The following is a 14,056-nucleotide window of genomic DNA, read 5'->3' on the forward strand; positions in this document are numbered from 1 at the left end:
AAACACACCAACATGGAAAGGATTTGTAAAAAGCTGGCAGGCAGGCTTGGAGAAGGCAATTTCATTATAACAGAGATTTCCCTTGAAAATGCTGCTTTCAGAAAAGCTTAGTGAACATACAGTGAACAGAATGCTTGCTGCTTACACATACATATATGACCTTCACCATCTGCAAGACTTTTTCTTTTGCAAGTACAGCCTCGTGGATAAAATACTTTCTTGAGGATTTTGCACGCTGAGTCCAAGCTTTTAAGTTTCAGTTTATTCCAGATATTATTCTAGGGTTTTGTTAAATCACATTAGGAGCAGACTTGAATTCTTTGGCTGCCCTCACTCTTTCCCTCCTACAATTGGTTTTCCTTTACTACAGATGCTGATGCTAACTTCTCAGTGTCTTGTAATGCTTTAGTGTCTCCTCTCTGCACAAATAGATTGAATGCCATTCAATATAAAGAGATGTACCTGTGTTATATACAAGGGAAAATATACTAGGAGAATTATTCACTAAATACAAGTTACTGATTCTTTTCAAAGCCTTTTGCACACTAATTATCCATTGACTGAAATTTCCTCTTGCCATTTAAATTTTCCTGGATTTTGTTTCACATCAGTACTGTGCTAGCGTCTCAGTCTTGCAGCCATAGTCAGAGTTTAGCTGTTCACCTCTTTATCCCTCTACTATTACAAACTCCCCGTGTGATAGATATATTTACATCTTGCATTGATGAGTTCACTCTGCAGCCCTGTACACATGTTTATTTTTGTTAAACCAGTAAGAATTTCTGTGCAGCATGACTGGAGGGTCTGTGTGACTAAAGAAAATACATGCTTTCGAAATTTGTACATGTATCAAGGACTAATTTAGAATCTCCCTGGGTTTTTTTGCATTCGTAATTCTGATGAGATCACCAAGGCTGAAATTAATTACTGTTAATTTCTAACTACTGTGTTTTCACCATTAGTCATACCTGATTGCACACTGGCAACAGGCCATTGACATGAATTGTTCTTCTTTTGCTAAAAGTGTTTTCAGTACGTCTTCTTTTCCTCTGCTTCTGAGTCCTAAAATGTGTGGCATCTATAAAGATGAATCTGGGAATATGTAAATATAGGTGAAATAGAGGAACTGACAGTTAGCTTTCCAACAAGCTAACCCAGACTAAAGTACTTTTTATGATCTGAAAACTCAGGGATAATAGCAGAACATCGTAACTGCAATGATCCTCTTCCGTTAGGAGCACCTTGAGAAACCACTCATCTTGCCTATACTTTTCCATTCTTTCATTCTGGTTTGTGCAAAGACCAACACAGTCTTACAGCATAGTGAAATATAGATGAGAAGACTAAGTATACTAATGGTGCGGTGTGACCACAGTGGATGCAACTGGAGCATAATTTCTTTAATCTTCCAAAGACCAATGGAGCAAATCAGCTTGCTGAGGACTTCAGTGGTTGTAGCAATTTTCAGCTACCCTTTCAAGAAAAAAGGTCTCATAGTAGCCCAAGTATGATGTTGACTCTTTCATTTCACTATAACATGAACAGAAACTGATCAGTCCATAACATAGCACATCCTTTGGCACCAGAACTGTTTTTCACATATGCCTCTGTAAGTATCTGATTTCTATTTTCTCTTCAAGCACTGAGTTGCAGAAGTATACCCAAGAAACAGATTTTTGTGAAGCACTTGGATTAGTCCATAAACTTAAAACATATAAAAACATGTTGGATGTGTATATCAGACGCATCATTTCCCTAATTAAATAATATTTTCTGTTACTTAGTCTCTTGTCATTTGCAGTGAAATTTGAGTACTGCTGGGAAGTCAAAAGGACAGTATCAGATCAATTTTCCATCAGCTAAAAGCCTCAATGTGTAAGGAATGTATTCATTCAACCAAATGTAAATGTAAATGTGGGGAAGAACTTGCAAATGAACCAATGTACCTGCGTATTCCATCACACTGTGATGTCAACAGAAGCAAACTCAAGAGGAGGAGTAGCAAATATGTAAAAGAAAGAAAATACCAACATAAGGCCAAAAGTTGCAATCAACAACTTTACATGGCTAATCTGTCCCAGGGGAACTTTCCTGAGACTAAGTTACTCCCAAAAATGCAGTTGATTGAGAAACAGTAGAAAACTGTTCCCTTTGAAATCAATGGCTAAAACAAACCCAAGTTCTCAACTCATAATATTCTTGAGAATTAAATCTATACTGAGATTGATTGAAGGGTAGTGGGTTCTGAATTTGGCAGGAGGTCTCATTGTGAGTGTATCTCTCTCCTAAAGTGACTCACAGACAGCAAGACAGCAGAGGACCTCTTCGGAGAAATGGCTAGTAATGTCACAGTTGGCAACCAGGAATTTTCATAACACGCACAGTTTATTGTCACTGTTGCTACGTCAGTGTATATGTTTGCAAACACACGTGGATGTACATATGCAAGTGCTGTCCCTGTCCTTCGTGCACACACCCTTGTGGACACTCACCCCACGTATCTGGACACTTCGCTGTCACTGCTGTGAGACGTACATAAATAAAGTATTGCTACATCTTGAAAGTTGAAAAACCGAGTCCTCAGGCGGCTGAAGTGTGCCCTTGAACAAGAGAGGGAGACTGTGACAGAGCCAGGAGCGAGACCAGAGCATATGGAACCTTCAAACCTCCCAGCCGCAGGCGCATCCTCCTCGCACAACAAAGGGCTAAATTAACCACGATTAATTCAGCACGTGTCAGTGCAAACCCTCACTCCGTCCCCGCGAGCAGCAGCTCCAACCCGCGCGGCGAGGGAGCGGAAAATGCGCTCCTCACTTTTCGGGGGGTCCTGCCTTTCCGCCCCCCTTCGCTTCTGCTCGGCGCGTTTCCAGTGACCGCCACCCGCCTCGCTGTCGGGCTGGCCCCCGCCAACCGTGCGGGACCCATCGGGGCGGGACGGGGCGGCGGGAGGCGGGGAGGGACGCGGGGGGGGGAGAACGCTTCCGAAAGGCGAGGAGGGGAAAACGGCGAGAGGGGCGTGCGAGGGGCAGCGCCTCAGCCGCGGGGGATTAAAGGGCGCGGATACCTGCGGGGGCCGGCGGGGAGACAGAGAGGCAGGCCGGGCGCCTCTCCGAGTAGACAAGAGGTGGGGCGTCAGGGGGCGACCAGCAGCTCTTCTCCCGCGCCCGCCGGCGTCTCCCGGCGCCCGCCGCCACGCCATGTGGTCCCTGGTGGCTCTCTGCTGCTGGGGGGGACTGTCGCTGTCCCTGTCGCCGTCGGCGCCGCAGGGCCGGCCAGGCGGCCAGTCGGGCGCCCTCCTCCACGCCCCAACTTTCGCGTCGCCGTCCCTGGAGGCGCCGCCGCTGCCCGACACGACGGAGAGCAAAGTGGAGAAGCTGGGGCGCGCCTTCAAGCGCCAGGTGCGGCGCCTGCGGGCGCGCAGCGGGCGGCTGGAGCTGGTGTTCCTGGTGGACGAGTCGTCGAGCGTGGGTCCGGCCAACTTCCTCAGCGAGCTGCGCTTCGTCAAGAAGCTGCTCTCCGACTTCCCCGTGGTGCCCGCGGCCACGCGTGTCGCCATCGTCACCTTCTCCTCGCGCAGCAACGTGGTGCCACGCGTGGACTACATCTCGCGGCGGCGGCCGCAGCAGCACAAGTGCGCCCTGCTGGGACGAGAGATCCCCGCCATCGCCTACCGCGGCGGCGGCACCTACACCAAGGGCGCCTTCCAGCAGGCGGCGGTGAGACGGGGCGGGGTGCGGAGGGGTGCGCTGCGCGCTGAGAGGAGCGAGCGGTGGGGCAGCGCCCGTGCGGTGCGGGGTGCGTTGTGGCAGGGCGAGGTGTCGGCATCGAGGGAAGGCACGGCGATGAGAGTCGCGGTAGTGCGTGGGGTGTTGGGGTGTACGGTGTACGGTGTGCTGTGCAGTGTGTGGTGTGGGAATGTGGCTCTCTGCGTTGCTCGAGGGTGTTCCACGACGAGGGATGTAGGGCTGTACGATGGGGTGTGGGATGCAGAATGGTCTGGTCAGAGCAATTAGTCACTATCTTCCCGCGCTGTCTGGACCTGCAACTCCCATGTTTTCTGCTGCCCTTGTAAACAAACGTGTGAAATTCGTTCTTTGAAGGGACATGGAGCCCGTGTCTCGATTTCAGAAGTGATACGTATGAGTCAAGTCTGGCATCTGAAATGCCTGCCTGGTTTCATGGCAGCAGGACTTGAGTGCCCGCTAGCTGTCAGACCTATCTGCCAGGTGTCTGTTTTAATTGCTGATGACTTACAAAGGTCCCCTTAAGCTGTGTGCAGTATACCAGTAAGTAGGGGCATGTCCCCAGGAGCACTTCCAGACACCGTAACACAATCTCTTTTCATGCTGTCATGCAGAACCATAGCAGAAATTTGGTCAATGCAACCCCTGGGCATGTGTTGGCACTTGGTCATACTGGGGAGACTTCTCAGTTGATGGTCAAGGGACAGCCAGTCTACACAGGAAGCTTCTTTTACAAGGCTAGGCCTGGTTCTTCCTTGTCATTTGGCCTCTGTGTTCATAAACAACCACCAAACCAAGTCTCATTTGCAATTTTTAATTTTTTTTTAATCTAATTTCTGGTAGTGTCCTGTAGCTGAGCATTGGGTGCACTTGTCTTGAAACACTTACACATTCTCATTTGGAACTGAGGAGCAAGATTGCAAGAGGTGCATCACTGCTGGGCATATGAAATTGGCAGAGATTATTCTCTTCTTCACTTTTGGCAGGAGAAAGCAAGTTCACTTAAAATGTGCTCAGAGCTGCACACGCCAAATTGGCTTTAGGAAAACACATCCCTGTATTAGATCTTCCACTGTGAAGCCGTGTTTCAATATATATCCATCCCAGGGGTGTTGTGTGAAAAAGTTAATGATACAAGTTAAAAATAACCATTAAAAACAAAATATAAGCTTAAGAAATACCATCTGTTGTCTTGATACAAAATCTTGACTAATGATATCTTTAAAGTGGAATAAACAAAAAATCCCTTCAGAAACCTACAATTTAGTTTCTTTAGCCCAGCTAAACTTTGTGGCTGCAACAGCATGACTGTCATTTTACACTGTGTTCTTATAAGAATGTGGGAAGAAAAATATTCACATGGTGACAGGGAAAATTAAGATAGAATGACAAGGTTAAATTCCGGTCTGTTTACTAGCTCTTGGTTAAAGATACTGTACTGTGGTTTTCTTCAGTATGATTTCTTCATGTCAGACAAATTAACATCTTCAGAGAATACTCTCCTTTCTAGACACTCTTCAGAAAATGACTGTTCTAAGCTTAAAATACTACTGTTGGAATAAATCTAGAAAGTTTTTAAAGTATAATAAAACTGCTATTCCCTCTGGACTCTTAGACTGCTGCCTTATGTTTTTAACTGTCCTTTGGTACAACCATAATTATTTTTTCTTTCACTTTTCTAAAATTTGTCTTTTTTTTTAATTGTTCCGTTTCTTTTACACTTTAACCTGGGATTCCTTATTCTTCTGACCAGAATTCTCCGCTACTTTTCCAAACTCAAAAGTATCTTCAAAGCATTACAAAGTCTCTGTGATTGTATCACTTATGTGTTATAGTAATAGAAAATTTAGGAAAGTGCATTGTTAGAATAAACCCAGCACTTAAATCGTTGTGCAGCCCTCTTCTTCGGTAGGTCTCAAAGTCATTAATTCACATCTGTGACAGTTCCACTGAAACCACAGAGGCAGAGAGATGAGTGAATTCTGCAAGGTCATCAGGCCAGTTAGTGTCTGACCTGGGAACATGAGTGAACAGGAGCAAGATTTACATAGCAGTAGCTGTCTCAAAACCTGTGGCAGCAAAACGTCATCCTAAAAGCAGTTGCACAACCACACAGCGTCCATCTTCTTTGAAAAACATAAGAGAGTTCTTCTTGACACTGCAGCTTTGCATCCTCTCCAAAGGTACTTTGCAGAGAAGTTTATTGCAGAGTTTCTGTGTTTTGTCAAAGCTGTCCTTACTAACTTTTGCCATGTAGACCACACTTTGGCATTCCTACCCTGCCTGTTAAAGATAAATTCTATGTGATTTACAGAAATATGCCAAATATACCACAAGAGACAGTGGCAAGAGACAGAATCCTGATGAGAATGGCTGAACTTGTATTGATGTTTGGGTTTGCCACCCTTTTTGTGATTTTGTGCCATGCTTGAGCTAGCAAGTGCTCATTTTTGGAGTCTTTCTTTTAAGACAAATGCAAACAGTCTTAGAAAGGGGAAGAAACTGAGCTTATTAATTCAAAACTCTTTGGCTTCAGTTTTTCACAGCATAAGTTGGTGGGACAGCACAAACTACATGCAGCTTATGTTAAGCAGATTGCTTATTGCATTATGGAAAGCTACAGAGCTGTTCTGACAGCAAGAAAGAACCAAAGCAGAATTGAAAATACAAACATGCTAAAGCAAGTGTTCTTCCTGATGCTTAAGGAATGTAACTAAAGCCAAAAGACCTCAGTGGTGAAAAGTGTTGAGAGACCTATAGGCAACTCTATTGGAGCTTCTGATCCTGAGATAGCCACTGCTAACACCACCCATTATGTTTTGTGGGAAGGATGTGCATTTGTTACCAGATGGGCTTTGAAACAGAACTGAGGGGTCATCATGCAATTATGGAAGCTTAATGGGTTCTTGTTTTAGCAGCTGAGAGTCACAGTTACATATATGCCAGCATTGGTGCGCTATCTTTTTTGATGGACAGTATAAACATCCTGAAGCTGCGTTGGTTTGGTGGTCTAAAAAACCAAAAGACAAAAATAAAAATTATTTAAACTACTCCACGTGGCAATGTGTTGATAAAAGTGTATCTTCCAAAAAGAAGATAGTCTAATTTCTGTCTTTCAGTGGAAGTAAAATGGGAACAATTTCTCTTTGTAATTGAAGTGGAAGTTGTAGGTGTGCACTACTGTTGAGCAGAAGTCAGGGGTAGTACTCAGACAGGCTCAAACCAGTCCATTGTAAAAAATCCAGCAAAGGAGTAGCTGAGGGAGCCTTTGGGAGTTCTGTGTTATAAAAATAATTGTTGCATTAAAAAGGTAATTTTTTTTGTTTTTGTAATTCATCTTCACTCCACTGAAGTCAGTATTGGTGTATGCAAGTGGAAGGTTTGTTCACCTACAGAGTAAGGTTACACATTTTCTGAGAATCTGGTCTTTGAAATCTGGTGTTTGTATCTAATGTGATTTTGGGGGAGTGTGATGGATGTTCAACCAGCATGTCAAATACCATGCTCTGTGTTATAGTTAATAAATATTAAAAAAATGTCCCCCAAAAGAATGTAAGCACATATCAGTTTAGGATAAACAATTCTAATGCTTATTTAATGCTTGTTTAAATAAGTAACAGTGGCTTTGTTTCTTCTGTATGACAAAAGTACAAGATGCAGCATTGTTACCCACTAGGAAAATTAGCTTTTCCTTTCAATGCATTTTCAGATTCAGAATCTCATTTTCAAATTAAAATGAAAATTTTATTGGAGCTAATGAACTGGAAATCTTTTCTTACCATGTACTTGGTTACATTTTTTTAATTTGAAAAAAAGTAATGCCCTCTCACTAAGAAGATGACCATTCAGAATCATGTGTATTGTCTGGTTATCAAACATGTGTTTGTGGATTTCTGTTCCTATGTTCTCTGCAAAATCTCTAGCTAATAATGAGAGAGTAGCAAATTCTGGGTTATCTTTGGCATCATGTTCTAAATATCCCATGATGGCTTAGGTCAGCTAGAGCTAACTGTCTGGTTGACAGTGTTTTTGGCATGGCTTTGGAAGTCTGTGTTAAAGATATGGTAGTAAAAAAAATCAAAAAGTCATCTTGGTTTAGCTGGTAGTAAGGGATTACCAAATTGCAAGTAGTGTTCCTGTCAACCATCACGGGTGTCAGCTCTAAGTCTCCAGTTTTAATCAGTGTGGTGTTGTGAAGAGTACTGGTCCTGCATACTGCAGCCTTGCGTGGGGTTTGTTCACAAGATCAATAAGGCAGGGTCAGAGGCAAGATACACATCTGTGCATTGTTCCTTGCCCTTAGAGCAAGCCTTAAATATACCTACCTTTAGAGGCTTTTAAGTAGTTAATTTTTCTTTGACCTTTTGGTCAGGACAGACAAAAAGTGCTCTGTTTAGCATATCTGTGGTTGCCTAATCAGGATTAATACTTTCTTTAGTTGAAAACCTGTTCTTTGGAATTCTTCTGCTTGTGCTTACAAAATTGTGCCTTGCCTTTTGGTCTAATCAGAAGCGTGTCATTTGGAAGCCTGGTGTAGATATTGCTGCACAAAATAAAACAAATCTTGTGGATGTAATATCTGAACCAACAATACAGTGAATGAAACATGTCACCATTATGGAATCTGGATGATATCATCCTAAGTGTTTCAGGAATAGAGATTCCTTTTCATGAGAAAACCATTTCTTGTTGTCATCTCAGAGCTTCTTTTGGAAGGGTCTGACAATAAGCCCCTTCTGATACCCAGTCCTTAAAAGTTATGACCCTTGCAGAGAAATCAGTCTTATCGTGTGCTTTACTTCAGAGATACAAAGACAAACCAGAAAAGCTGCTGAGTGATTTGTTCTGAGAGAAGGAATAAATTCACAACATTAAAATTTTGAAGAAGTCACGACAAAATAAGTTGGTTCATTTTTAATTCATTTCCTAAGCTTATGAGAGGCCTTTACAGCAAAATACATAATATTTAGCAGTAGTTCCTGACAAAAGCCTCAGCATTAAACTTCTGAATGTTTATTTTACATGTTCTGTGATACTTATTTTATCCCTTGTGCCCCAGTTCCATATGCTACTGGAATCTGTGAGTCAGATTTTGCAGGTGAGGCTGCATGTTTGTGATGCTAAGAATTTTCTGACTTTTCTAGGTGCAGAAATTAAAAGCACTATTGCTTTTAGCAACGGGTTCTTTGTAGGATCAGGACCCTGCTTAAATTTTGGAACTGCTTACTTCTCTATGACATTAACACAATCCAAAACAAAAGCTCTTTTTAAAATTATAATACTCCTTCTGCTTCAAGGTCTCACTGGCAACCTCAGCCAGGAAGATGAAGAGCCTCCTTGAATGTAAGCAGCAATCTGTAAAGAGCTTTAATGTTCAGAGTTGTGGTGCTCTGCTAAGCTTGGGCAGTATGAACAGTTAAGCAGAGAGTTGGGTTTCTCTCCCAAGCACTCCCCCACACCCAGTTGGTCTGGTACATCTCTTATCAGTGATAACTTTGTGTTAGTGTTGCTCAATTCTAGCAGTCCTGGAGAAAAGGAAAAAAAAAGTATTCAGATGATAATTGAGCAGTGACATCTGGCAGTAGATGGGCCAGGTCATGAATTGTGTTTGTCCTTTTGGAACTTATTATTCAGTTCAGCTTTTCTTCTTTCCCCCTGCTTATTTAAAGTAATAAATGCTTAAAGCAAACACAAAAGAAACAAATATTTGGCAGATGTACTAGTCAATAGTGATGGGACTGCTTGGTCTGAAAATACACGAAAATCGGTTACATATTTAGTATAATATTTTTGAGTCCCTATTTTTATCATTAGCAGAAGACCAGAACAGTACTAAAGAAATCAAATAACATGTTTGTAATTTTAATGATGGAACCTGCTCACAGACAAGAAAACTAGGATTTTTCATTTTTTAAATCAAACTGAGATCTATTAGCGAGTGATATGTTAAGTATAGCATGCAACATGGCAGCATATAAAGGCCTCCAGCAACTTTGCAAAGTCTTGATGAAGTTGTTAAAAGTTATGTAGCACAAGAGCTCAGAAAATGTCTATGTTCATAACATGCCCTGTTTTTTAATGTCCTGTTTAGAAGACATCAGGATGATTGAAGATGAAGGATATGCAGGTTAGTTTCTTCCTGGAAACGAGGTGTATTCTGTTCTTTCTAGTTCAGAGCTCAAAACTGCAAGCTACACAATTTGAAATCACAATATCCAACAGTCCTAACACAACTGTGTAAGTCAAAATTCTATGTCACAACTCCTATCATTGTAGAGCCAGTGATGGTTTTGGGTTGTTTAGTTGGTTAAACAATGAAAAAACATCACTAAAACCATTTAGTGATGGTTTTGGGTTGCTTTTGTTCTGGTTGCTCAGGACTGTGTCTAAGTTGGTGCTTGAATATACCCAGGGATGGAGAGCCCACAAACCTTCTGGGAAACCTGTTTCAGTGGTTGATTACTCTTGCAGCAGAAATATTGCTTCCTCTCTTTAAGTGGAAAGTTGGTAATTAAATATGTGCTTCTTGCCTCTTGATACCAATTAGAAGACTCTGTGTACATCTTTTTACTGCCCCCCTCATTAAGTATAATATGCATGGATAAGAGGACTTTAAACCTTCTTTTCCCCCATCTGAACATTACTAGATCTGTCAGTCTTTACTCAGATGTCATGTCAGTACATTTCCTGGCCATGAACTTGGTTGGCTTTTTCACCTGTGTGCTTTCATCCACATAGTGGGGTTGTCTGACATAGTTGTGGGATTTACTCAGATCATGCCTTCCAGGTACTGAAATAACTATTTAAGTATTTTAAATATCCAGATTATTTCTATAGATACATCTTTTCTTTGAATCAAGATTGCATTTCTTGCTAGTGAAATATCCAAGGGAAGCTTTAATATTAGTTAATTTCTTCTAGGTAGGTGACAGCTTATTCTCTAAGGCCTGTGTAGCAGTGCAGAGAAGAGTGGGAAATGTTGGAAGCCAAAACCTCTAACTGGGGACTATCTTTTAGTTCATTTTTGAAACCTAAAGAGGGGATAAGATTCATTCAATTTGAGCAGTGAAAAGAGCAATGTATAGCGACCAAAAGAAAATATGATGGAATCACCGTATTTGCTGTTGTAGAGAGGGAGCTCAGGAGGTGTAGCCAAGTCTTTTATGTACCCAAAATCAATAAAATAAAACTCCTTAGCACCAATGTAACACTAAGAAGCAGGCATTCTTTGTTCAGTTGGATGCATGAGGGGATATCTCCTCCAAAATATCTTGCTTGCTGAGTGCAGGAAAAGCTCCTATTTATATACTATATTTTACATGCATATTCATAGATTTTCCCAGGAAAAAACTATACATATGATAATAATTTTCCCAAAGTCATTACCTTACATTCCCTTCCCTCTGGGCATGCTTTCTGTCCTGGGAGACTGGTGATCCCTGGTGGTGGGCAACCTCAAAGTCATGCCTGACTGCCTGGTGAACTCATAAAAGCTTGCAAAGTTGGGCTGGGTTGCTTTCCAGATCTTCTTCCTAGAGAATCAGCATTGTGTGATTCCATAGGCCAGTGGTTTTTGAAGAACAACCACCTACCAGGCACAAACAATTCTTCGCCTGGCAACAGTTTCCTGATAAAGAGGAACTGTATTTGTCACACTCTAGCTCTGCATTATTCTTGGGAGATGACCAGATTCCTCAGGAGTGCTCTGGATTCAGTGATCAGCTTCACCAAAAGCTATGTTTGATCACAGTACTGGTTATTTTTTTCTTTATAGGATGTTTATTTATGTAAAATCTCATGTCAGATTTGAACATTTTTACCTGGGGGAAAGATGAAAACAAAGAAATCTTGGAACAGAGTTGAGCTTGGCAAAGAGATTTAGCACTGCCATTTCCCTTTGTGAATGAAATACTGATCTGCTTCTGAACCCACCTGTGATAAATTAGGATGTACTGTTTTAATATTGTTATGAATACATGGAACAAATCTGTGCAGCGTTTTTTGTAGTAAACTAACATTTATTCATTTTAATATAGGCTTAATAACAAATATGTTTCATTATTTTTCATAGTTAAATTAATTCTATAATATTATAAAATGGAAATTATTTCTTTTATATTGAATGAGTGATCATATAGGAAAAAGAATAATTTCATTCTATTCAGAGCTCATGCCCTGGTGTGTATGTTTTGTCATTCCTAAAGTGAAAGGAAATCCAATGTAAGTGGTCTTTTGGGCTACAACAGCTGAATGGCTCTCTAGTGGAAAGCTTTCTGGTTTGCTTCTGAGATGCAGTGGTGGTTCTTCCTGATCTATAAGAAATAATATTTGCTTTGTAGTGTTTTTTTCCTGCAAAGTGAATGTTGGATAATGTTATTTGAGGGTTAGGCTCCAACTTAAGCATTTTCAAGCAAGCTTCTCCTGGGGCCGTATGATGTTACAGCCTGGCTTGGTCTGTAAAGTGAGAGAGGGTAACCCATTTCAACTTGTTTCCTTCTAGATAGATATATTAGGATTCAATTCTGTATGATCAGAATCTTCTTTAAAATCAAAAGAGAGAGTAAAGACAGGAATCAGGCCCAAGATGTTTATGGATTATATGCAGAAGATGTAGTTGAGACAGTAACAAAGAACCTTGACAACATCATTGCTGTGGCTGTCAAGTGACCGAAGATGTCTTTGCCCTTCAATACTGCTCATCTCCTAATTTTGTGTTACAAACTCCATATTAATGTTAAAAATGCAGAAGTTAGGATTTAGCTGGTTTTGTGACTGTACTGATAGGATTTCGTTTTCCAATACAGAAGTGAATTTCTAGAGAAGGATTTTGTATGATAACTCTTTTGTTGCACAAGACTTCATATTTTAATTCTAAGGACTTTTATTGGCACAAAAAATTGGTTAGACTGCCAGATATTTGTACACACCAAACAGTCACTGAACACAATACAGATGGTAATAACTTTTTGCTAATGTGAAAAGAATGTTTTATTTAAAATTTGTGGGGATTACTGAAACTGACTGATCTACTACTCCTGTGAAGGAAGTGTAGACAAGAAACTAGTTACTGAAATGGTAAAAGACTAGGTATTTTTAGTGGCCCCATGAATTTCTATTCAATAATCAATAGCACTAGTTGTTTTGTTTTGTAAATACTTAGCCCCTATTAATTTATAGTATTGACCAAATGGGCTAAATTCTCAATTTAACAGGCCGTTCAGCCCTGTAATTTGAGTTATGGCTGGTGCTCAATTTCATTTGATGGTAAAATCAGAAGCAGATGTGGATATTCATGTCAAAGAAACAGGTTCTCAGGATCCTTTAAACTTACTAGCACCATTTAGAGGGCTTTTAAACTGTATTTATGAAGAACCTGACAATTTATGAAGGGACTGCAAAGCCTTGTCATGAAAAAAAAGTAATCTTTATGTAGATGCAGTCCATTAAGTTGGCAGGGGCTGATGAACAATATCTAAATGTACTTACCAGTTTAGGGGTTAAACAAGTTTAGGGGTTGCACAAACATTTTAAAATATATGAAGTTTTTCTTCGGGAAAAAACAGCTTCAAAACAGCTTTCTGGAGAGGGAAGGAGAGAGAGGTTACTCAGAATAGAGGGATGTAAGTCAGGGTTAGAGAAAACAAAAATTATGTGAAATGCTGCACAAATATTGCAGAGAAGAGGAATGGGGACTGATACTTGGATTGTCAGCAGCACCGACAGGCTGGTGGCCTGTCCTCTTGTTCTCACAAAAAGAAAAAAAATACTAAGTGGACCAACAGACATACACAAATTGTTTTATAATAGACTTTTGTCTTCCTTCCCACCTCTTCCTTGCCCCCCCTCCATGCTGAATGTTTCTTTCCCTCCCTTGCTGTTTTCCTCTGTTTTTATGCAGCAGGGATTCTGTGTCTAGAGTTACAGCTGCAAGACATGAGGGCCAAGCTGGTCATTCGCTTTGTTTTGTTTTGATTTCTAGGGGCAATATGTAGCAATCTTGTCTGTTTGTCTGTCTGTTTCTCTGCTCAGATTCCCTGGTGCCTGAATATTCAAGTCTTCTGGGTAGCAGGAAGACATGTTCATGCTCTCTTACCTGTTGGCTTAGTCCGTGTCTGTGTGACAGAAGTGCCGTCTTGCAGAGGTGTTGCCCTTTGAGATGCAGAGGGCAGAAAAGATGTTGGCTCTTGCCTTATCTGACGGTTATGTAGCCAAGGCATATTTTCCTCTCAAAAACAGTCATTTACTCCTCAAAGATGGTCTTTCACTGATGCTTTCCACTTACTCAAACCCACATCTTTTAAAAGGTCTTGCTA

General features: G+C 41.2%; 1 protein-coding gene across 2 annotated transcripts in view; it reads left to right on the forward strand.

Moving 5' to 3' along the window:
• Positions 1–2,989: 2,989 nt before the first annotated feature.
• The window catches only part of SVEP1 (sushi, von Willebrand factor type A, EGF and pentraxin domain containing 1), a 117,404-nt gene continuing 106,337 nt past the window's right edge, over positions 2,990–14,056 (forward strand). For both annotated transcript variants that reach the window (XM_030968165.1, XM_030968166.1), the window contains exon 1: positions 2,990–3,716. In XM_030968165.1, coding sequence (XP_030824025.1) covers positions 3,198–3,716 — 519 coding nt within the window. In that variant the 5' untranslated portion in view covers positions 2,990–3,197. The remainder of the gene's footprint in view (positions 3,717–14,056) is intronic.

This window comes from Camarhynchus parvulus, chromosome Z (genome assembly GCF_901933205.1).
Source record: "Camarhynchus parvulus chromosome Z, STF_HiC, whole genome shotgun sequence".
In the NCBI taxonomy this organism is placed as follows: domain Eukaryota; kingdom Metazoa; phylum Chordata; class Aves; order Passeriformes; family Thraupidae; genus Camarhynchus; species Camarhynchus parvulus.